Consider the following 23850-nt stretch of genomic DNA (forward strand, 5'->3'; position numbering starts at 1 on the left):
GGCAGCAGCTTCAATCGTTTAACAACTTTGAAGAAACACATGAGAATTCATTCACGGGAAAAGCAACAGCTTTAAGCAAAAACGTCTGAAGATGCACATGCAGATGCAGGGGGAAAGCTCTAGCTGCACACTTTGTTTCAGCTTTGGTCTAATTTAAACTTTAAAGCAGCACATGGGGGTTTAGTTAGGGGGTAAAGCCTTACAGTTGTACATTATTTAGCAGAAGCTTTGTCTTTTTCCGGAAATGTGCGTGAGGATTCATTCTAATGACAGTATGACAAGCCACAGATGCTACAGTACAGACCACAAGCAGAACTTTTGGTTCCTTTGCTTCAATGCATAGGCCTACTTCTTCTTCTTCTTCATAGGCCTATAGGTATAGGCATAGGGGTTGTGAGCCACTTCTTCAAGTTTACACCTGTAGAAGGCATATATAGGCCGAAACGTTATTTTGGGACCATATAAGAATGTGTGCAGACCTTTTTTCTCTTTTCTAGTGTTCCAATTTTTGGTCCTGGACCTCATTTTTTAGTATCCACCGAAAACTGTGAATGAACCCAGGCAACTTCCTTTTCTTATGTTTAAAACTGACTAGATAACAATGTCAATGTTTTCCATTTTTTTTTACATTGTAACAAACAAAAAGAAATATGTACACTTTTGCAATGTGTATAGTGTGTAGTAAATTGAAAGTAATGAAAGTATTCTTTTGTGCATTATTTTGAAAATAAAACGAATAAGTATACCATTATTCATTGTATTATAATTATTGTGTGTGTGTGTGTGTGTGTGTGTGTGTGTGTGTGTGTGTGTGTGTGTGTGTGTGTGTGTGTGTGTGTGTGTGTGTGGGCAATTGTTGAACCATTTCAGCCAGGCCTAACTAAAGCTAGCTAGATTAATTTTGTCACATTGTCTTGACTTGTGCTAAATAGTCACATACACATTGTCTTGTGAAAATAAAATGGCTCTAGGTTACACTCTTTACACACTGGGGTGAGAACAGAATCATCTTCTCAACAAGCTTAGGCTATTTAACCAGAGGTAACCGTACCTCTGGTTAAATATAGCCTATGGTATATCCTTATTGAGAAGCGACCTCTGAGAGAGGTTGTCAGCATCATCAAAATGATACTCAACCAGTATGTAATTATTTTAGGAAGGTGACACTGACAATGTGTACATTTGCTATTTGACCTGACAGACCCCACTATGGACCCCCTTGGAAACTCCTCAGGGACCCCCAGAGGTCCCCGAACCACACTTTGGGAACCAGCCATGGCTAGGCTGTTGCGGACAGGCATGGATGATGGATCCCCTTGGAAACCCCACAAGAACAGATATACAATTAGTGTAATGTCACTTTTATACCAATATCTCATTTGGCTGACGAATTGAACATGTTTGAACCCATTTGTCAGTGTTTCTTTTCCGTAGTTTACTCACTTTGGCTTAGCTCTGGTCCATCGCTTTCACCTCCCGCATTGCTCCTGCGGGAGGTGAAAGCGATGGACCAGAGCTAACTTTGGCTTTGCATTTACTTTTTATGGTCATACGCTCTCCCGCACCGTAGGTGGCGCAAAGCCTCTACAGTAGTCTCACAAGTCTACTAGAGAAAGTTGCGCCCGGAAGCAAGATTGGTCTTGTGAAAACATCAACAACAAGCAGCAGCAGGCAGCAGCAATGCAATGACCCACTCAGCAACTGAGCTGCAAAAACCTTAGTTGTCATTGAAGCCGAAGAAATATACGTTATTCATTTAGCCGATACAATCGCTTTGCTTGCGCTTAATGTAATGTTATGGGGCGAAGATTCACATTCACACCGTTAAAACGGTCTGTTTGCTGCAGCTCCAACTCTTTGGCTAGTAGTTTAGCCACTCCGAAGGAACTAGCTAACTTTTGGCCACTAGCTGATTTGTGTGAAGTCATCCAGAGAGCTTCTTCAGCAAGCATACAATAACCTTACAATAATATTAATAATGCAGCGTAGTTTTAGTCCAGTGCTGGTAGTGTAATGGTTGCAGTGTTGAGTGGCTGCTGTTGACGCCTCGGTGTTTGTTGCAATGCTCCTGCAGCTGCTGGAAGCTGTCAACTAGCTTCTCTTAATGGCCCACTGCAGCTCCTCTGACCCCACGGCAGTACGGCCACACACTGCTGCCATGATGACAGCAGCGCCAGGGGGAGGCGGAGGCGTCGTGGACCAGAGCATGAAGCCGGTCCTGTTCGAGATATTCGGGGAGATTTGGAACGTACAGTCGCGTCTCGGCCAGGGAGTCTCGGCCTCCGTGTACAGAGTGAGCTCCGGCAGAGCCACCACCACCACCGCCGCCGTCAAGGAGTTCACGGCCGACACTCAGGGAGGAGATTACGGGTATCTCAAGGAGAGATCCGTGCTGGAAGACATTCAGGGCCACAAGAACATAGGTATCCACGGTTCCTTCCCCACACTGTACACAGTAATCCTCCTGTCATATAATGTTTAATTCTGTTGGCAAATATTATTAAATGGATGAACTGAGGTGAGGATTTGACTCCCTGGGAGATGCAATTCACTGTCCATGGCCAGGCCAGTACAGTAGGCATTCATGATCCAGTTAAATTGTGAATTCTGCTGAATTTGGAAGCCAGCATGATTAAAATATGTCCATACTTTAATTGTGTGATGATGACTGTGAGAATTCCGCACGATTCATGTCCCAAGCCATAGTTTCAACATAGAAGATGGGCAAGTTTATAGTAATATACATTTCCTTTATTTATTTTTTGCCAGTGACGCTGTATGGGGTGTTCACCAATCACAGTGTCGGTGTGTCAACGCGCTGTCTGCTGCTGGAACTGTTGGATGTCAGTGTGTCAGAGCTGTTGGTGAGAGGTAGTGCTCTGGCAGCCAGTAGTGGCACCCAGAGTGGCAGGTAGGAGATGGTTTCTTATTATGGACTTAGTTATGATGGGTCACAAAAATCAACAGTATAAACAGATTCACCAAACTTATGTGGCACACTTCTTTCATCTGCATGTGGTTATGATGAGTTGTTGCAGTCATTATTGGACTGATTAGCCCTTGCTATGAAATTGTTTGCCACCACAGTATGCATCTGTTTGCAGCTGATTTCAGTCATTTGGATTCCATAGAAGCCAGCATGTCTTCTAAGTTCTACAGAAGCATGTTGCGCACCGAAAGTAGCCAATATGCCTAGATGGGCTACTTTCGGTTATTATTTTATGATTAGTGCATTTGAAGTGCAATATTATGTGCAGAAGCATTTTCCATAAAATCCCAATGGTCTGGGATATTTCATAAAAGCAAATCGTCACTGTCGTGCAGTAACCTCGTATCTCCAAGATTCAAAATAGTATGTTCTTTCATAAATTCAAGGCCTGCTTCATCATACAAGAGTGTTGCAAAAAAGTAGTGAAAACGGCCGATCTACAAGCACACAACGCCATCGCGAGGCGTTGTGTGCTTGTAGATCAGCTATTTTCACTAAGTAATTTTTTTAAATGATAAATACAAAACCAACGGTCCACCCGACAACGGCAAAACGTTAAAGCATCTGTGATTTCTTCACCTGGTGCAATGTGGAACAGCAGGAACAATATTACTAAAACATCATCATTTTACATATTGTGTTAGTTATTTGGGAAACGGTGCTAGTGTGGGGGGGCTCCGTTCACACTGTTTCACAAATTGCACATGAGGACAGTGACACAATTTTTCAGCTTAAATTCTGCTTTAATCTATGCAGGCCCCATCAAGGCCACTCCATGTGGATGGTGCAGCACTGTGCCAGAGATGTCCTGGAAGCTCTGGCCTTCCTCCACAGGGAAGGATATGTCCACGCCGACCTGAAACCACGCAACGTCCTCTGGAGCGCCGATGACGAATGTTTCAAGCTCATCGACTTTGGCCTCAGTTTCAAAGAGGGAAACCAGGTGTGTCTTGTTGGACTGCGTTAGTGTGTCTGGTGTGGAAACGAGGTGGCCAAACTGGCAACGGTGAATCTTTTAAACCATTGCTGGGGTCATTTATAGAGTACAGCCCCTCACATATTAGAAAGACAATATCAGACACCAGGATAAGGGCCCTGTGTTTTCAATGAGTCTATCATGGTTAAAATGAATTATATTGTGTTGAAACTTGATACTTGGTAAAGTATGTTTTAACTCATTCTGTGCCAAATGCCAAAATGGCTCCAAGGTAGGTGTGCCACGATTTTGTATGTTTTTCTTTACTATGCAATGAGAAAAATTGTTTTTTTTTATAATTTTTTCCCCCACAGAAACACAGTTGTTGTGATTCAGTGGCAACAATAATTTTGTCAATCAGACAAATGGTTCCAGAGATAGAGCTGTTTGAATGAAAAAAAGAGTCCATCCACTAGAATGAACACACATGAACACACATTTTCTCAATCAGCTAAACGAGGGAGCGAACACACAAACAGAGAAAAGCATCTCTCTGATCTCAGGTCATTTTGACATCTTTAAAAAAAAAAAAAAAAAAAAAAAAACGTCAAAAACCGTCATTGGCATGAGTTTTAAGGTGTGACAATAAAGTATTTCTGATTCTGGTTGTATTTACCTAAATAAAATCAATCATCTTATCTTCTAGGATGTGAAGTACATCCAGACAGACGGGTACCGTGCACCAGAGGCTGAGCTTCAGAACAGTTTAGCCCAGGCTGGAGTGGAGATGGAAGGGGACTCAGGTTGCACTGCAGCCATAGACCTGTGGAGCCTTGGCATCATCCTACTGGAGATGTACTCAGGAATCAAACTCAAAGAGACTGTCCGCTCCCAGGAGTGGAAGGTATGCAAAAACCTAGATTTATACCTGATAGATCGATTGTTTTTCATTTGTACTGTTGCAAAGACAAATGTTCTTGGCTTTGTCGAAGTCAAAGGAAACTGAAACAATACAGTAGTATTCTGGTTTCTGCTACTTTAGGACAACAGTGCTGCCATTGTAGACCATATCTTTGCCAGTAACAGTCTGGTCTGTCCTGCCATCCCTGTCTATCACCTCAGAGACCTTATCAAAAGGTAACTAAACACACTTAACACAGGAATAGAAATACTAAGAGGCCCTAAATTAATATGCACTCAAAGAAAGATTTTTTTCGTATTTTAATATTGCTGTAATGATGCTGTTCTTTCCAGTTGTTGTGCTACTTAAATATTTACCATTATGCAGAAAAACGTTCTGCCTCTTAGTTGCACAGTTGATTTGCTACATTTACGTTGTGTTTGTATCTGCAGCATGCTTTGCAATGACCCCAAGCACAGATGTACAGCTGAAACTGCCCTCCTGAGCCCACTCTTCAGCATTCCCTTCGGTATGTGTAAGGGCCCCCCCAGACAAACAGAATTCGTACGCAATGTTGTGGCATTTGAGGAATTTATGACTGTGACGAGGAACAGCCCAAATTCGCTCACAAGGCACAGTTTTTCTCCTGTCGTGTGGAAGCGCCTGCTGATGTGTTAATTAGCTTTTTTACGACCTTTTTTACAACCCACCCGACAGGAGAAAATATCAAACTTGCTTGAAAATCACCGCACAGCGGGGTAGAGATCCAACAGTGATTCGGTGTGGAAACGGGTAGTGACGATATATCTCCGAGCAAATCTCTCCTTTTTCCTTCCCTCTCTCGACTCTCCCTCTCTCTCTTCCTCCATCCCCACTCACTCCCGTCACTAGTTATTAATATTATTTTCATAAACATCATCATCCAATGATTAGAACCTACTACCATTTAAAGTTTGTATCATGATCTTACTTTTAATGTCACTGGTTTAATTTCGTACCGCTTCGCAGCGCAGCCCAGCAGCAGCGCCGAGGCGCTTTGTATTATAGCAGATTGTTCAGTTTTGAAAGTCACTTTAAAACAGTTCGGTTTTGCATGCAGGAATAAATCAATGGTCAGCATCTTTGCGCACAGTGCACCATGCAGTTTGAGTGGTTATAGACACGTTTGTTTATCCAGAAACATATCTTTTATGGCTTTGTTTTATTTACGGTTTGGGAGATTCAAGGCAGGGGCGCACCGCGGAAAGGCAAATCAAGCTTGTCGCTGACAGCTGCTGCTCTTCAGCGCTGCGCTTTGAGGGAGGCGTGATTAATTTTTTATTTTTTTGTCTCATCACGTCTCGCACCAGATTTCACCACAGGGGAGTCGGAGGAGAGGTCTTGTTGTGTGTGCGGGCCTGTCGCGCGTCTCTCGAACAGCGGGACACACAACCCAATAATCGTCAAGACTGAGGATGGTGTAGTGTGTGTGCTCATACGATCCGATGAAAAAATTATAATATCGTATTGTAGGCGAAATCTCTTAGTCTGTAGAGGCTTTAAGAGACGTCAAGCACAACATAAAGAACAGACACACACTAAACCACTAATGCTCCACTACTCACCAGAATGACTGTCTTTCCTCTCAGCTCCTCACATCGAGGACCTGGTTCTGTTGCCTTCTCCAGTCCTGCGTCTGCTCAACCTTATTGATGACAGCCACCTGCACAACGAAGAGGAGTATGAAGGTATCACCATTAGAAATACAGTATGTGTGGTGTCAACTTGTCTTTTAGTGTTTTACAAGGTAACTGATTTGTTTTCTGTCAAAAACAAACACACACACACACACACACACACACACACACACACACACACACACACACACACACACACACACACACACACACACACACACACAGCAGCCACACGAAGCTGGATATTTTGGCTGTGAAACTGGATATTATTTAAACCGGATAAATAAGTGAAGACATTGAAAAATATCCGATTCAGTGGATCCGTGTAGACATGGAACCCGGATATCTCTGAAGACTTAACTGTTTTACTGTGTGTGTGCTTGTCCCCCTAGTGGAGGTCTGGGGAATCAGATTATTTTAGACCTAGATATCTTTGTCGCGTGGACCTAGATATTTTTCTTTGTGGATATCTGAAAAACCAGGATATATGACATATCCAGCTCCGTCTGGCCTAGGTCTGAAACCCCAAAAAGCCAATCTGGACAGACTTACTGGAGTTTTCTGAAATGATTAACTATTTACTGTCTTTGTTAAAGAGTAATGTCTCCTTTTCCTCAGACATACTGGAAGACATGAAAGAGGAATGCCAGAAGTATGGTTCGGTGGTTTCTCTGCTCATCCCTAAGGAGAATCCAGGAAAAGGACAGGTTAGATTCCCCAACCCCTACACAATCAGAATAGTCTTTATTGTCCCATCACAGGTTTACAGGTGTAAAACAGTGAGTGAAAGTTTTTGAGCAAGCTCCATTATTTTTCAGAAAGAGAAGGGTGGAAAAAGAGGGGGGGAGGGGAATAAGAAAACAAACAAGGTGTCCACATATTTACTGTAGCATATCCATCGATACAGGTTCTGTCTTTTCCAAGTGTAAATTAAAGCGGACATATGTTACCTGAGCCACTTTCACATATGAAAATGTCCGGGGAATCAGGCCTGTGGGAAATGTGGGATCTCTATACAGCCACATGCGCACTGCCCATTGTCAATAAGGCTACTGCAGTAGTAAATAGACGTTTGTGTTTGATCTATGAATGTTCCCAACTCTAACACAAAAAATTGGACGTATACAGACTCAAGGGTTCTGCCTGCATGAAATCTGTTGCATGCCCGATCCTACTGATCCGGAATGTTGCGTCCATAAATTTCATACATCTGGAAAACTTCCATAATACAGTGCATGTGTGACAGTGGCTCCGGTTGGTTATGTTCTGTGTTCTTTACCTAACAAAGACTGTTATATCTTCTATCTTCTGTTGTATTTGTCTCTCACCGTCGCCTATGTCTCATTCAAAAATAACCGTTGCTTATGTGTTACCTGTGTTTTCATCAGGTGTTTGTGGAGTATGCCACCTCCAGTGACTCCAAAGAGGCTCAGAGGCTACTGACGGGCCGTACCTTTGACGGGAAGTTTGTGGTGGCTACCTTTTATCCCCTTAGTGCTTATAAGAGGGGCTACTTATACCAGACTGTGCAGTGAGGTTATCCAAAGGTTCGATTTATACTTTAGTGTGTTGATGAACAAAAGTGGTTTCCCAGCTGTTTTGTCTGAAAAGACAGCAATCAAATTATTTTGAATCATGAGTTAATCACAGAAGTAAAAAGAACAAATGGTAATCGTTGCATGTTCCTGTGTGCTGTTCACCAGATAAGAACTGTGATTCATTCACAAGTATAAATCGAACTTGTTGAGGAACACAGACAAACAGTACAGGTATCTATTGTAGTTGCTATTGTATCATTGCACATCCATTTGACAATTTCCTGACCCGCATCCATTATGTTGAACTAATCTAAGTCACATCTGAGTAAATTAGTTTAGATTAACTATTTATGCAATGAATTCAGGGATGTGATCTGCGGTACAAAAAGCTGCGAAAGGTAACCTCCTTGTAGAAACCAATGGGAGGTTTATACCTATGTGAAAATCCTGAAATACTGATGCACGTTTGAAATCACATCCAATTGTGCACTGATGGAAAAAATATTGTGTGCTGAAAAGGTAGTGCTATTTACCTCTGTCACTGATATAACTACATTCTTCTTCCTTTGTGTTGGTTTAAAACTTTAATGAGAGGAAAGAGAATAGTACACAGGGTCTGTATCCTGCTTGTTAGGCATCCTCCTGCTACAATTTGCAGTGGCTAATGATTTGGCATGACCCATCCACCTCAGTTTTTTTCACTCCCAAGAGTGTACAAAATGGAACCAAATGAACCCTTACAGGTCCATTTGGATTTTACTGTGCAGAGTCTACCACACATTTTTTGCTACTCTGTTGTAGATTGCTTTCTCAGCAGCACAAAGGGGCCCTTGTGTCTCAGTGCTCTGTCCTGTAGCCTTATGCCGTGTAGCTCATTATTTACAAAGATCTCGATAGTATGTGTGTACACAATATGCAGCTGTGACCTCCTTTTGATGAGAACATACAGTGAGCTTTGTAAACATTGCAGCAGCACATTGTTTTTGGCCCCTCACTTGTGATGTATGAGCCGAAGTGACATTGACAATGTATGCCATTTCAATTTGTGTCTCAATTTCAGGTAGTGTAAGGGCACCTTCAAACCTGATCTTATCAGTCATGTACAGACACAGCACACAGTAAGGTCTTTTGACAAGACGCTAAGAATCACTGACTGAACCAAAGGGGCTGCATTTCTCCTAGTGTTCTCTTGATTTGGCTTAAAGATATCTTAAAGTTGAAGCAAACGGTCTATACTTTTGCCACAGCCACTGTCAATTCACTACTAAGGCAAAACCTAAACAAATGTGCTTCTCTCTCCCAGCTCATATCAAGCTAAATATACATCTTCATATGATTTAGCCATTGTTAAGCCCTTTGCACACAGGCGCGTTTAACCGCACGGATAAAACGGACAATATAATTTTTTGAAAAGAAAACAATGATTCTCTATGACCTCATGCACACCGGCTCCGAATTAGCCGTGCGACGAGTGGCTGCCGCCGTGCGTTTTTTTCTCGATCGAACCCAGTTCGATTTGTGCGTCTTGTCGCATGCGGTAAAAAACTCATCACTCCTTTCATCACTCCTTTTTGGATCCGCAGCGCCGATTCCGCACAGCCTTGCACACCAAATCCAATGCGTTTTATTCATGCCGCAAACGAAAAAAACGCAACTGTCCTGTGTGCAAAGGGCTTAAAGGTTCCACTTTGTATGCTTGTGGTACTTTTGCTCCATCGGAAGAGGAATTACTTAAAAAGTCTTAGTGCACATACAGAATAGATGCATGCCTAATCACTGGACACAGTGTTAGGTTAATTTGAACAGTACAACATGAAACAAAGGCTAGTGGTGTAAACTGTCATTGCAAAGGTTGGACAAACATCGCTTGACACCATCCTCCTGCCATTTGACTTGACTGAAAATATATAATGCCCTGTACCAGTTGGATGTTTGTAAACGTAGGGCACAAATGTTTCCTAACATAGATGACAAGAATGTGAGATAATTTCTTTGAGCACAACAGAATCTCTTTGAGCCCTTCAGAAACAAACATCAAGATTATTTTTAAGACAAGATTATATTACTGCACCTTACGTCTTATCTTACTACATTCACAAATGATTTTGAGGGTTCGAAGAAATGTTAACACTATTAAAACCATCAAGGATTGCTGCTGAGTAGAGAATATAACGCCTTACTATAATATTCATTTTCTCTTCTTGTTTGACTCCATCTAGTGGTACCATTTGATATGTAACACCAGTTACAACACTGCTGTCACAGCTAAAGGCCAGATGAAATTTGCACAAGTGCCCTGCGACTCACAAGCTAGCTAAACAACCAAAATGTTACTACAGCAGAAAAGTTATGCTGCACTTGTGTGCATAAATATATTATGTAGCCCAATCCTCCTCTGCGGATGGATGCCTTAGAAAACCATTCCCTTGTGAAGTCTGGCCCTGTGATAAGCAAAGCATTGTTTTTGTTTTCATTTTTTTTAGAAGAGTGTAGCGTATAATGAAATGGATCGCTATTTATTTATTTCTACATATCAAGCTGTAGAAATTGTGGAAGTTATCCCATCTTGTAGAGCACAATTTACAATGCTCAAGTCCGATCCTGTCAAAATGGGTTAGAAGTTTTATATGACTTAAGGAGATGGAATGTCTGTTATATGGATCCAGTCAGCGTTGTTCAGCAACATCTGGGTGTAGTGAGTCTCTCTGTTCAAAACCCCCAAAGTTACCATGACATACCCCCCAAAGTACAACAAAACATATTATTTTATGTAGCCTATATGAAAGGTACCCTTTTGTGGCCTAGGGGTAGAATCATAATTGTTCCAAATTAGACTCCACCTGACTAAAGCACTTTTTGACTATCCATCTGTGGTACATTAATCCACCTATTTTTATATACATCTTTTTTAAACATATTTATATATTGCCTGCAGTGCGATCCACCCATATTTATTGCAGATTAGTGTGATTGGTGTGAAAGCTAGGTTGGCCAGCCAAGCAGATCTGAAACGGATCTCACAGTTGCATGCTAACCAAGGGTGCTGTTTATAATAATATGTTGCATTACAATTCCAGTGGTAGTCAGACATTGTGTTTCATCCAAATGTGAAGAGAAAGGAAAACGAAAAACAGATACCAAGGCATTTAAAGTAGGGTTTAGTAGTGGAATATGTGATATCACATGGAGCTAGATACAGTTTGGCAGCATCTAAATATAAATACCCTGACCATTTGTGTTCATTTAGATTTCTGTAGCAGTGCTGAGCCTGGATAATAGACCAGCTCCACACATCACGTCTCAATTAATGCTAACCTGGAAGGGCAAATAAATAGGTTAGCACTTTATTGGGCAATGTTATAACAGGGGTCTTCAGCTATATGGAGAGAGGTTAGAACTGGTGTATTTAAGCTTAAGAACAGAAGATGGAACAACACATCTTAAGTCATTGCTAGTGTATGAGCTTTTTTCCATTGTCCGTGTTGTGGTGTTTTGATAATGCATGACGAATCCGTGTGGATGTTCTGCTATTGATCAGCCTAGTGTGATTGTCTTATTGAGGGTTTGCAAGTGTTTGTACGTGGTCGTGAACTTGAGAATGTTGCATGCACTGGTTTTATAGTACTGTCAGACAGCCATGCTGTCTGTGTGTCCTCACTGAATATGATCTGAAAGGCAAACGTAACATCCCGGTCATGAGAGGCTTGGCAGAGTCTGAGAGGACTCCGATATCTATGTTGTGGAAATGTTGTGGAAATGGATGAGTTTTGTCTCATTTTGTGTGTTGTTGGAATTGTATTGATATTTTCACCAGCACAGGCATAATGTGTTTTGAAATAGAATTCTTCCATTTATCCATTCGTGGTCTTCCACTTATGAACTGAGCTTGTATCACTGCTCTGTCCTGCCTGGTACCAGCTCAAACACTGATCAGGTTGTCCCACTTCATGTTAGCACTGATTCCCCCTTCCAAGCCCAGAATACATGAGCACAGGGACAAACTGTTAAGAGGCTGAAGTGTTGTTTCATAAAAAATAGTAATACATATAATTTCATCATTTTATCAATGTATCATACATTTTCTTTTTTGTTTGACACATAACTATCCATTGAATATACACTTTTTAAAGCACACTGCCTTTATAGATGCATTGCAAGATAATCTTGTTGTGCCCGAAAAGTTATGTCTACCAGATATTTGATGAAAGCACTGATTAGATTGTCCTAAATGAACTCCATAATCTCAGTTTTGGAATGTTGATATAAGTATTGATATTTATTGAGACAATTTGTGTTTTTCTTTTACATAATTTGTTTCTCCCAGGTTGTAGTCTACTTACAAGGCTGTACTTTATTTATGTTATCATCCTGCCTGTATGAATTTAAGTAATTTTAATGGATTTCAAAGCATGTCAGTGTATCCAGCTACTGGTACTGCCTGTTTCTTGCTAGTCAGCAGCTAGTGCTGCTCAGACTTGGGTCACATTTCTGACTGAAAAGTTTGGTGGTGTGAAGATCGCATAGTGACACTATTGCTTGCACCTGTCTGTTTTGGAAGGATAATATCAAACTATTAGACCCAAATATTTGTACCATGTGAACTAATTATTGTAATATCAAGTTGTTTTTTGCTGTAAGGTCCTCTATTGTTTTGGTATATTATTTCAAAATAGTAGAGAATCATCTTGGCTTTAGGATATGAAACAAAAAGCGGTCTAGGAGCATTTTGTCATGTACACGGTTATTAACTTAACTGATGGCAATATGTCTCATTTTAGACAAGAGAATAGATTAGATTTTTAATTAATAAGATAATAAGTATTACATTCATATCCTTGTTTGCTTACACAGATTGCTATTTTGATATGTTTTCTTATGCGACGTGTGGTTGTAGGTCTCTTCTAAAGACACATGCTTATAAAAGAAAGGTGAAATATTAAACTAAACAAAGCGTGAAGACCTATTCGGGTAACGGAATCTAGTGATATATAAAGGTTCTCTTGAACTATGGTGGAGATGGACTGCAACACTGGTATATACACACTGAGCAGGTAAAACTGAACAAATGAGAGCAAAGGAGATGTTGGAGAAGAGTAGAAATATTACTGTGCTTGAACTCGAGACAGGGGATCCTAGGGGTGAGGAGCAGTCTGATATGCAGGAGTGATACTGGATCTTATGTACCAAGCAGAAGAAGAAGACGACATACTGGCTTGAGGTCCTCTTTAGTTGTCAGTTTTCTTTAATCTCACTTTGGCCTCTGACACCATTATCTCTCTGCTTCGTTCATTGCACATGACCTCAAGGTCTTAAGTTCTCCTCAAGGTTCTGCAGGTTGGGGTTAGCACTGCTGCGGTTTGCTCTCATGTATGCTTTCAGCAGCTGAATATCCTTTTGTTCCCCCAACTGGTGCTTAGGCTCTACAATGGTTTTCTCAAGCTCCGAAATCTTAGTTTGCTGCTGCTGCACCACACTTTGTAAGTGCTTGATGCACTTGTGTTTGGGCATCTCATCTTTGGGCATTTCTAGCCCACAACCCTCCTCACAGTTGACAGGCCTCTTGGGGTTGTGTTCACAATCCTTCAAGTGTGACTGCAGCTGGTCTAGCCGCAACGTGGCTGTGCAGCCGAATCCTGCATTGTCACAGTCGATCTGAAGCTTGGATAGCATATTGCGCATGATACGTGGAACAGGCCGGAGATGGGCTAGTCTAGTTTGACCACTGTGCGGTAACATTAATAAGCTGTGCATACAGTAAGAGAGAGAGAGTGTGCATGCATGTGTGCGTGCCAGCACATTTTGTGGACTTTGTGAAAATGCAAGTTCTGGTAGGCAGCGAGTTGGAGATCGCAAGTGTTGGCATCATTGATGCAAACACACAGGGTGGAAAAAGAAAGCTACCCAAAGTAAAAAAAGGGTTAGGGTTAGGGTACGAAAAACAGTGTAGGTACTAGGTAGCCTAGCCAGTACTCGGAAGTCCTTCTGATACTTTTTAATTAATAATTACACTGACACATTTCGGCGTGGACCCTTCCTCAGCCCAGAACATGTTCCCCAGAGGGGACCATCCATAGCACCGATTAACCAAGTACAGGGTTTATGTGGCTAATATTATGACCATGTAACAAACTCCTCATTTGCTGACATGAATTGGAAATGCTATTTGTGTTCAGATCAGCAAGAGACGGGTTGCAATTGCGCTTTGAGTTCCAGAATAAGACAAAATAAGTGACAAATGGGCAATGGTTTGCATTTTCTGCTGTGTAAGAGTAGGATAATTACATCCATTCATGAGTAACTATTGCACAAGAAATGCATCACTTTCCTCAAATTCTCTCATTCTGAAAATGAGTGGTGCCACATACAGTATTAGTTGCAGCAGAATGCATTTTAAAACAAAATATATAAAAATGTATATCTATCTGCATTAGAGTATAATAACCAGTTCTTAAAATGGTCAGAATATACTATTGGGGGGGGGAGACCTTGCGCTCAAAGACCCATTAAAAGCTGATTATGATAATGAATAACAGAGAAATATATCATAATATAATTTCCTATTGCTAAAAAAATCATTAATAGGCCTACTTGCATTTTCAAATTGATTTTTAGAGGTTACGGTTAGGAAATCTGGTGTGGGTGTAGAATTACTGACTCCTTAAAAGGTCAGTAACTGTGTTGTTGAGGCCTGAGGCCAGCACATTTTAATTATTTGCAATGGGAGCGTCGCATATTTATAAACTGCTGTGAACGGCAGCAGTGTGATGAGACGCTGAGCACTACACGACACGTTAGGCATTTCTTTTCTGGTCGCTTGAGAGTTGAAACAATGTTCAGCTTGGGTTAAAACGCAGCACACATCAATGTCACTCTTAACAAGCTGTCCAGCTGCAGTGGAGGAGGTGTGGGGCACAAAGACTAGGCGTCACATCTGTACAGTTGTTGTCGAACATGTTTCCTTGTCCACAACATTTCATGAACCTACATAGGTAGGTCGGTCCACCCTCTCCCTGCATGTTTCAGCCCTTCATCCAAAGAAACAAGGGCCAGAACAAGTTTGTGGTGACATTTGTACCTAGCAACCAAAACATCTAAAAAAAAAAAAAGAAAATGCATTTCCAAGGCTGGGCATTTCTGTCAGCCAGGAAGAAAAAAAAACTTTCGCTGTCATAATAGGTGTAGACTGCATTATACTTTGAATGACTGCAGTTCGTTTTACCTCCACCGGGGGGCATTGATTTGATCTGCACAAAGGGAGAAAGTTGCATTGGATCAGTCTCTGTTTTCTGTATTATGACCAGGTCTGTGAAATTAGTTTGGTACCACCGTGGCTCAGTCGCTGCTTGGTTTGGTATCTTCACACCTAATCACTGTTACAATCAGTAGTGCTTTGGAGGCTGGACGTACCACCACGGCGTCCGGCCAATCATTTTCCCACATGCACACGCAGTTACGGCACGGAACAGTGCTTGCGCGTGTGCATGCTAGAACGCGTCCCCATAGATTCGAATCAAATGGCTATTTGCATAACAAATACAAGTTTACCAGGTTTACCAGTGAGTGGTGTGCAGCGCATCCCCCCTAGATTCACATGCCCAAGTACCCTTTTCATATGGATTCTTTAACACCTACTGTAGGTTTAAGCGACCAGTGGTGACTGCAGGTGCATGTGTGTGCGTCCTCATACGTGTAGTGGCTCTATCATGGTGGTATGTGTAGGCTACTGTTTGAGATTCGTTCAAAGCAAACTTTGTTTCTCTACTGCAGCGCTGTATTTTCTAATTGCATTAAATGAAACTAGAAGTAACAATGCAAATGTAATTTAAGACTAGAAAACATTGTGTTTGTTTTCCCACCATTAGATCTTCTGACATCCGTTCTTTCTTCGCGTGCACTTGACGTCAATAAATGGCCGTCCGCCCTGAAAAGAAAATACCAAAGCACCACTGGTTACAATCAACAATCAGTGATAGGCTACATGTTGGTGTAAAATGTTTCAGTTCTTGGAACATTTGAGAGTGAATGCGAGTGGGTAAAAAGCGTAATAACATTGTGTGGATAGAGAAGAGCCACAACCATGGGCATGCTGAAATTAAGTAAGACTTTCGCTTTACATGCTCATTTGTAGTTACGTTTAAGTATGTTTGCATCTGTCTTCCACTGTCTGTAGTACTATTGATTTTACCTGTCAGTTTGTTGAGTTAGGTATCAAACCAATATGGCTAGTATAGCATCAGATTTGTCAATGCTTTTTCTTGACTCAGTTGTGTCGGGTGTATCATTCATAGCATAATGAGGAATAGCTTTCTGGTACATCAATGATTTAAAAATGGAGAATTTGAGTTTGAGAGTTTGCAAATTGCAATCTACGTATATATATGTGGACATGTCAGTCAGAACTCTTTGTGACGTGAATGTCACAATGCATGTTAGACTGATATTTTCGTGTGTGTGTGTGTGTGTGTGTGTGTGTGTGTGTGTGTGTGTGTGTGTGTGTGTGTGTGTGTGTGTGTGTGTGTGTGTGTGTGACCACTGAAGCACTGTTTGCTTGCACTGAGCAATCTTAAAGTACAAAGACTTTGTGAGACTAAAATAGAAACTGAAAAGATAATATACAAGAGTGCATGTTCCAAAGTTGTCAGACATTTTTACCCTGATGACAATAATAATCCATTCCTTTTACCGAAGCACACTTCAGTACAAAACAACAATTCTCTACAGCACATAAAAATGAAATCTAATGATCTTCATAAAGTTTCTCAGCGAGGGAACCATAGATTTAGGTTCCATCCATCTCATTTGCTGGATTATTTCACTCAAGTTAAAGCTGACCAGTCCTTTTGAGCAGGAATACATAAAAAAAGATGTAATATCTTTGGGCCTCTGGCCACTTGAGTGTGACTGACTTTGTTAACGACCCAGTTCAAACCTGATGAACTTGAAACGAGGTCCAATGTAAAGCTGACTGAAACCTTAATTTATGTTTAAACAATATTGTCACGTTATGCAACAACAAAGCTCAAACCTTATTTAAACCAGACTGTTTAAACTAAAGTAATGAATTCAACCTGACTTGACTTGAATCTGCTGTAGTCTTGTCTTGGCTTGAGAATAAAAATGTCAAACTGTCAGCTTCTGGATTTGACTAACAGTTTCTGAGCCGAATATATTTGATGAATTCATTTGTGAATCTATCAAAAACTTTATATTCTAGCTTTATTACATTCGAAATTGTTCAATAAAAGGTTTTCTTTGATGTAATTTGTCAAAAGAGAGTTCTAATTTCCATTGTTGCCTTTGCTTAAGTCTTCCCTTTTTTGTTTTTTTAACCTGCTTGGTTAAGATTGACAAATGTTATGTTGAGGTTGCACACAGGAAATACATTTGATGATTTGAGAAAGGACATGGAGATATTTCTAGAAGTATGATTACCTAGTTATGCATGCTCACCTTTTTTTAATTGATCATACAAATAAACTATCAAGCTTTGTCCATTATGACATATTGGTACAAAAGTTTCCATTTGTTTTTGTGTGAACCTAAACCTCAATTATACTATTACTGTACTTCCCACAGTAGTAGTAGTATCCTATTAGGACTTGCATAGCAATACTAGTACAAAGACAACTATGTAAACATGCTTCTTGATATATCACCCAAATCAAACCACAAACGGATGAATGTAAAAATTTGAATCATACTCATGCTGTTGTTTCAAAATCTCACAATAAAAAAAAAAGCTATGCTTTACTTGAACTGAAAATGTGTCTCAGCTTTTTATTCCAATTTCCATTAAATCACCTTTACTCACTGAGAGAACACGCACAGTGTTAAACTTATCAGTTTATAGTGGGCAAGTGTGTTCTGTGTTTTTGGAACACAGAACACATGTGTTTGCAAAAATTGTTTTCTACATCTTGCACATTTCCCCCATTTTACCTCAATATTGAAGAACTGAAATTTGGAAGTAGCAATCAAATCCCTGGGTTTGATTGAACCCTGGTCCAGAAGGCAAAAATCTACTGCTCACCCAAAAGAGAATTTCCAAGTGGTGGTCTAAACCAAAAACCTGTTAAATTGGTTGTTTGATCACCAGCCTCTCAAGGCAAGCAGGCATTAGAAAGCCCCAATAGAAAGTTGAAATGCAGTATGATATTCTTACCTACAGGGAGCAGCATAACCTTCCAACAAGATGTCTCAAACTCCTGCTGTAGATTCCTTTACATTGTTTCTGTTGTCCCTACCTATTGACCAGTCTGCTGCTAACTTCGCTGACTGCAAAGCCGACCTCACAGGCACAGCAAATATATAAATCATTTAACAAGCTGGCCATCGATTTCCATCACTCTTAGATGGATTGTTATACTGTGAAGTTTACCAAATGATAAAACTCTTTCCGTCTATATTCTCAAGCATTTGTGCTATATTATCCTTTAGGAAGTTATTTCTGTACTCTACAGCAGTGGTTCTCAACCTGTGGGTCAGGACAACCCCCAAATTATTTTGGGGGGTCCCCAGATGATTAACTTAATGTGCAACATTGTTTTCTCACCCAACAGTTAACAAACCAACATGAAGTTTAAGTGTATCAACGTTATCTTCACATTTCTAAAGTGACAATTTAAGGACCTTTTAAATACCTCTAAAATGACAAATTAAACATTGGCCAAATTGTCAAACATTAGTTATGCGTTGTGAGCATGCAGATCTGCTATTTTCACAATAGAACCGTGTTATACAAACTGTAATGCCTCAACTCTTAGTGCTCGTCAGGGTGGGGGGGGGGGGGGGGTCCCCAGTTAAAATATTTTGGGGGTCGCAGCCTGAAAAGGTTGAGAACCACTGCTCTACAGAACATCTTATATCTGAACCTTCTGATCAAATCAAATCGAAGAACCATAATATTCAGATGTTAGATTGGATTTTTAAATGACATGGTTGTATAATACACATTTTCCACAAAAACAAGAATCTCTTCAGAAATGTGAATGATGTGGACTTGAACAGAGATGTGGAATGGAATATCAAATTCTGTAAACGCGTCATCTGCAGGGAGAAGTAATGAATAGGAACGAACAGACCAATGGTGATACTCTCACTAACCTGGGTGCAGTAAAGTGGTATATGTTTTAAGCTGACTGATCTGATTGTATATTAATAATTTCTGATAAAGGTCAAAAAACACAAATGACAACAGAAAGAACACAGTTAAAAGATAAGAGTACCTGTTGTTGACAACTTGGCAAACTTGGAATATACACAGACACTAAGGTTTTATGCATCAGTAGTTTTTCTGGAGAGGTTTTGTCTGGATCATGATCAGATTTTTTTTTAACAGCAAATAGTGAGTAGCCAATCATTTCTTTTCAATGTTGCTAAGAATTCTCTTAATGCTAATAAATGACACATTTTAAACCATAGGTAAGACTGCAGGTCCTCACTGGGACACACCTACGTACCAATAATTAGGCCTAATCTGTGTCTCATCGTTTCATTACGCCCTGAAGAAGGAAAAAGCTGATACGTGTTGGTGTATTTTAATGTCTCTCAGGGGCGAAATCCCCTAAAGGCCTTTTACCTATAAAATCCACCTTGAGTGCCTGGACTGGGATTTTTATAGCCTGGAATCGGACAAATCCACCAGTGCAAAAATATTTTGCCCGTCTGGCTACATGAGGCTAGATCTTTTATGCCTCTTTGACATAATCTTTCCTCTCTCCTGAGTATTATTCCCTTCCAGGAGCACCGGTGGTTTGACGGATACCAGTAGCACTCCTGTAACATTTCCCCCCCACTTCAAACACTGTTGTGTTCCACTTCAAAGATTTATCGTTCCACTTAAAAAATGTGTTCATGATGCGTTCCATGTCAGAAAAGTATCGTTCCACTTCAAAAACTGTTGTGTTCCACATCAAAAGTGTAAGCTTAAAACCCCCAGGCATAATATTTAAACAACACTTTTTTTACAGCATGCTTTGAAAGGAAACTCTTCTGTACTCACGGTAGACAGTTCCTTTGAAAACTTTAGAAAGCCAGTTTCCCAACAAAACAAGTGGTGTGCCAGAGAACCCATTACTCCACCTGTCTGTCTGTGTACACCTGGATCCTCTGGTTTGCAGTTAGCTCTGGTCCATAGTGTTAGAGGAAGTTCTGACTCTGACAGTTGGTATGCACTGACACGTCCTGAGCACCTCTACTTCAACAGCTTTGGTAGCAGGGTCCCAAAGCAAACTATCCAAAACACCGCATCACTATTAAACGTTCTTTCCTTTAACTATACATGTCCATGTCCACATCATTACAGTACTCAGATTGCATTCATACTCACTCAAAAACTTGCTGAAATGTCTCACACACACTCTTCTCTTCCAGGCTAGTGTGTTAGTTGACTATCCACAGCCCACTACCAGTATATGTAGTTATTCAAGTTAACTGGTAGGCTAATGGTAGAAATACTGAGTGAAAACCCAGCTCCAAACACACTAATCTTCTTGTCTTTAACTGGGTTACATGCTGACATATCCCCACCCTGGCTCTTAATTTGGTGATTTACAGATTTTGAATTCATAACCAATAATAAACATCACTGGTTAGTGCTGGGTTGCTGTCTATTTTTTATATTTATTTTATTTTTACAACTAATTACTTTAGATATAGAGTGAAAACGTTCCAAAAGGTGGATTTGAACCAGGGACCTTAGGCCGGGCCACACATTTAAGGCACATGCTTTATGCTTTACCTGGGGGCAGCATCCAATTCACTCCTATGGAAGTCACATGTTTTGAAGAGGCAAACTTGCTATAAGCTTTTTCTAAGGCTGTCCTTAAGGCACAGAGCAAGCTTGCCTCTTTAAAACATTAGACTTCCATAAGGAACACTGCTTTACCCCCCATCTCCCCCCAGGTAAAACATAAAGCATGTGCCTTAAATGTGTGGCCCCGGCCTTATAAAACACTGCCATATATATCTTGCACCACACAGACACATGGAAAACATTTTAACATTTTTCAGATTCCATTCCCACTGGCTATGACTGCCTTCCAAAGTTTGCAGACCCTGGGTAGGCAACCCGGCCTGGCGGAGACTTGTGCTCAGAGGAGATTAGTTTTTTTCTTTTTTTTTTGCTTTTATGCCTTTATTGATAGGACAATAGACTGACAGGAAATGGGGGGAGAGATGGGGATTTACACACGGCAAAGGTCGTCCGGATCGGGAATCGAACCGGCGACACCGCCAGGCATCCATGCCTATGTGGCAATGCCTACGTGGTATGCGCCTGGACCAGTGGGCCAGCGGGTGCCCCAGAGGAGAGCCCTTTCCAGGTTTTGTACCACGTGTCTGTCTCCTCTCATTATGGAAGGAAGCTCAGGATTAAATTCCACCCGAAAGGCCTGTTATCTCCACCGTCATTAAGTCGGCTGTTTGGTGCTGCCGAGATGTTTAACATAAGGACCTTCCAGGGAGAGTGCTCATGTGCGTCTTGCGGTGACACGCTTCCTAGTTTCTTCTTTGAGCTGTTTTTTTTAGTTTTTTTCGCACTGATTTTTGACATTGCACTATTAGGTTGTGTTGGTAGTTTCTGAGTATTTTGCTTTGTTTAACAATGACAGTGAGATACTTGTTGCACTAACTAGCATTGACTGTTATGGTCTCTTTTTGTAAGACACTTTATGTATACTTATATATTATTCGCCCCCTCTATTGATGCACCTTCTCTTTATTGGTACTGTACTGCTCTTGTTTTTTTTTTTTTTTTTTTCTCCTCTTATCTATCGTTTTTTCTTACTTCTCTGTAACTTTGTAAATGAATGAAACATGAATAGTCAGGGTCAAGCCCAGAGCTGGACAAGAAAAATGTCAGATCCTGCTCCTATAGGGGGTGAGGACTGGGCGGGGCCTTGCAAAAATCGGCCACTTCCGCCCGCCATGTTCGTTGCTATCTTTCTTGTAAGACTCTTGGATAAAAGGAAGCGATGACCAGAGAACAGCATTGACAGTTCGCTGGTTGTAGATAAGATGGATTGGTCAATGCAAGTGTACTCTATTACAAGTCGAAGTCCAGTAGGCCTATTCAAAATTGACATGAGTAAAAGTATAAAAGTATTGGTAATGGTATCAAAATGTACTTAAGTACCAACAGTAAAAGTAGGCCTACTCATTGTGCAGAATGTCCCTTTCAAGTTATCAAAACATCTTCATCAGAGATGTAGTGGATGTAGTGGATGTAGTGGAGAAGAAGTAAAAATATTGGCAAAGTACAAAAGTGTAGGCCTACTTAAGTACAGTACTTAAGTAAATATACTTAATTACTTTATACCACATAGCGTGCCTACAGCCAGTTATTGGGCCACTGCCAAGACCACTTGCAATTTGACTCGGCCATTACTCGGTCAATTTTCATCAAAAAAATTAAATTTAAACGTGTCCATATTCACTGGAATGTCTGCTTTCGTTTGCTGGTGCTCATTATTGTCTCCCAATAAAAAGATATCACGCTAAAATCTGTCCATGCATGAGCGCAGAAAGAGCACAAGCAGATCAGAACAGCCATCACATTCATCCATTGCTTTGGAAATAAAGATCGGTTTATAATAATATAACATTCCCTATAAACAGTAAAATGTGTGTGATCGTTATGTTGATCAAATATGGTTTTATTGAAATGCAATCAAAGCCTAGAGCAATTGAAGTAAAAGTATCGTTGCTTGCTCAACAAGTAGAACTAGTACAGACTGATCTTGATGCATCCAAGACCTAGCAATGGCAATGGCCGCCAAAGTGGGCGGAGTTAAGCCCCGAATCTTGCGGTGATGTCATAACCGACAGTCCCTATAGAGATACACATATGATTTCCTATTGTTGTGAAAACCCAACATAGGAACTGGAATTACATTTGTACTCTGTGGCCTGTTGACAAACTGATAGATGACAAGGCCTATGCTTTATGTAGTCATCATAGCTAGAGAAGATTAATAGTTTAGGGTTAGGGTTAAGCTCCACTAGTGTTACTACATTCTCACAAATGGAATAAAGTGGACAGACATTGCCATCCATAGACCTATGCACTCGCTCACCAGTGCACTAAAAATGAAAATAAAATTCAACCAGACCAGTATTTTCCAAGAAATGTTGTTTAAGACCAAAGTGCTGGTCTGACTGGCCCACATCGCCTTAGAGCGTTGCTGCAAGCAGGGATCAAAATAAATGAATACAATCCACATGCCTAATATTATTCTGGTGCTTGAACCAAGGATGAAAAAAAATAAAGATGCTTCACGGTTGCTGGAGTTGTGAAAAGACAGGTGCAATCACTGTGTCAGACCTGCTTCTCCACAGAGAGAGAGAGAGACACAGAGGCAAAGAAAGACAGGTGTGACGAACATGGGGATAAACTGCCAGACCAATGGGAAAGTCATATGCTGAAAAGCTCTCCCATGTCTTTCTCTCTGAATTCACTGATTCATTTTAGGTGGTTTAATTGTGCAGTGGAATGTACTATAAACTACCTAAGTAAGACACCCTAAGGGCGAGAAGCGACGCGCACATGGGCGTGTGCACGCATCCACCTGTGACTGACGGCAGACTGCTGGGCGAGTGCTGGCGCTTTGGCATGGGATCAACTTTGACCAAAAAAATGCAGAGACCTGGTTGGTTGTTAAAGTTGGACAAAATGTGGCCATATTTTCCCAAATATGGAGATGACTGATGTCTTGGACATCATGCCTCAGCGTGACATGTGGCGGACGGACGGACAGACATGATCTGCAGGTTTTCATACTAAACATGCGACCTACAGTACGGTCGCAACCAGAGGCTCAGTGGTGTTGGCT

The 23850-nt window shown here is 40.9% G+C and overlaps 1 protein-coding gene across 2 annotated transcripts; it reads left to right on the plus strand.

Annotated features, from left to right (window-relative positions):
• The first annotated feature begins 1695 nt into the window (after positions 1–1695).
• uhmk1 (U2AF homology motif (UHM) kinase 1) lies at positions 1696–17739 on the plus strand. Of its 2 annotated transcripts, none has more exons than XM_080736130.1 (9): positions 1696–2423; positions 2770–2911; positions 3746–3932; positions 4612–4809; positions 4948–5042; positions 5259–5335; positions 6435–6533; positions 7101–7189; positions 7871–17739. In XM_080736130.1, exons 1-9 carry the CDS (start codon positions 2105–2107, stop codon positions 8015–8017), a joined length of 1353 nt encoding a protein of 450 aa, XP_080592256.1. In that variant the 5' UTR covers positions 1696–2104; the 3' UTR covers positions 8018–17739. The 2 variants fall into 2 exon arrangements, with proteins under 2 accessions (XP_080592256.1, XP_080592257.1); XM_080736131.1 differs by having other exon boundaries at positions 2770–2864; positions 3720–3932.
• The last annotated feature ends 6111 nt before the right edge of the window (positions 17740–23850 follow it).

The sequence above is a fragment of the Nannobrachium achirus genome, assembly GCF_963921795.1.
Source record: "Nannobrachium achirus genome assembly, chromosome: 1".
NCBI lineage: Eukaryota > Metazoa > Chordata > Actinopteri > Myctophiformes > Myctophidae > Nannobrachium > Nannobrachium achirus.

What these genes read in the sequence shown, in the direction of transcription:
- uhmk1 (XM_080736130.1), top strand. Translation starts at nt 2,105, where the DNA reads ATGGCCCACTGCAGCTCCTCTGACCCCACGGCAGTACGGCCACACACT. An exon ending in TCAGGGCCACAAGAACATAG is followed by an intron (nt 2,424 to 2,769) that starts GTATCCACGGTT and finishes ATTTTTTGCCAG; the next exon opens with TGACGCTGTATGGGGTGTTC. An exon ending in CAACGAAGAGGAGTATGAAG is followed by an intron (nt 6,534 to 7,100) that starts GTATCACCATTA and finishes CCTTTTCCTCAG; the next exon opens with ACATACTGGAAGACATGAAA.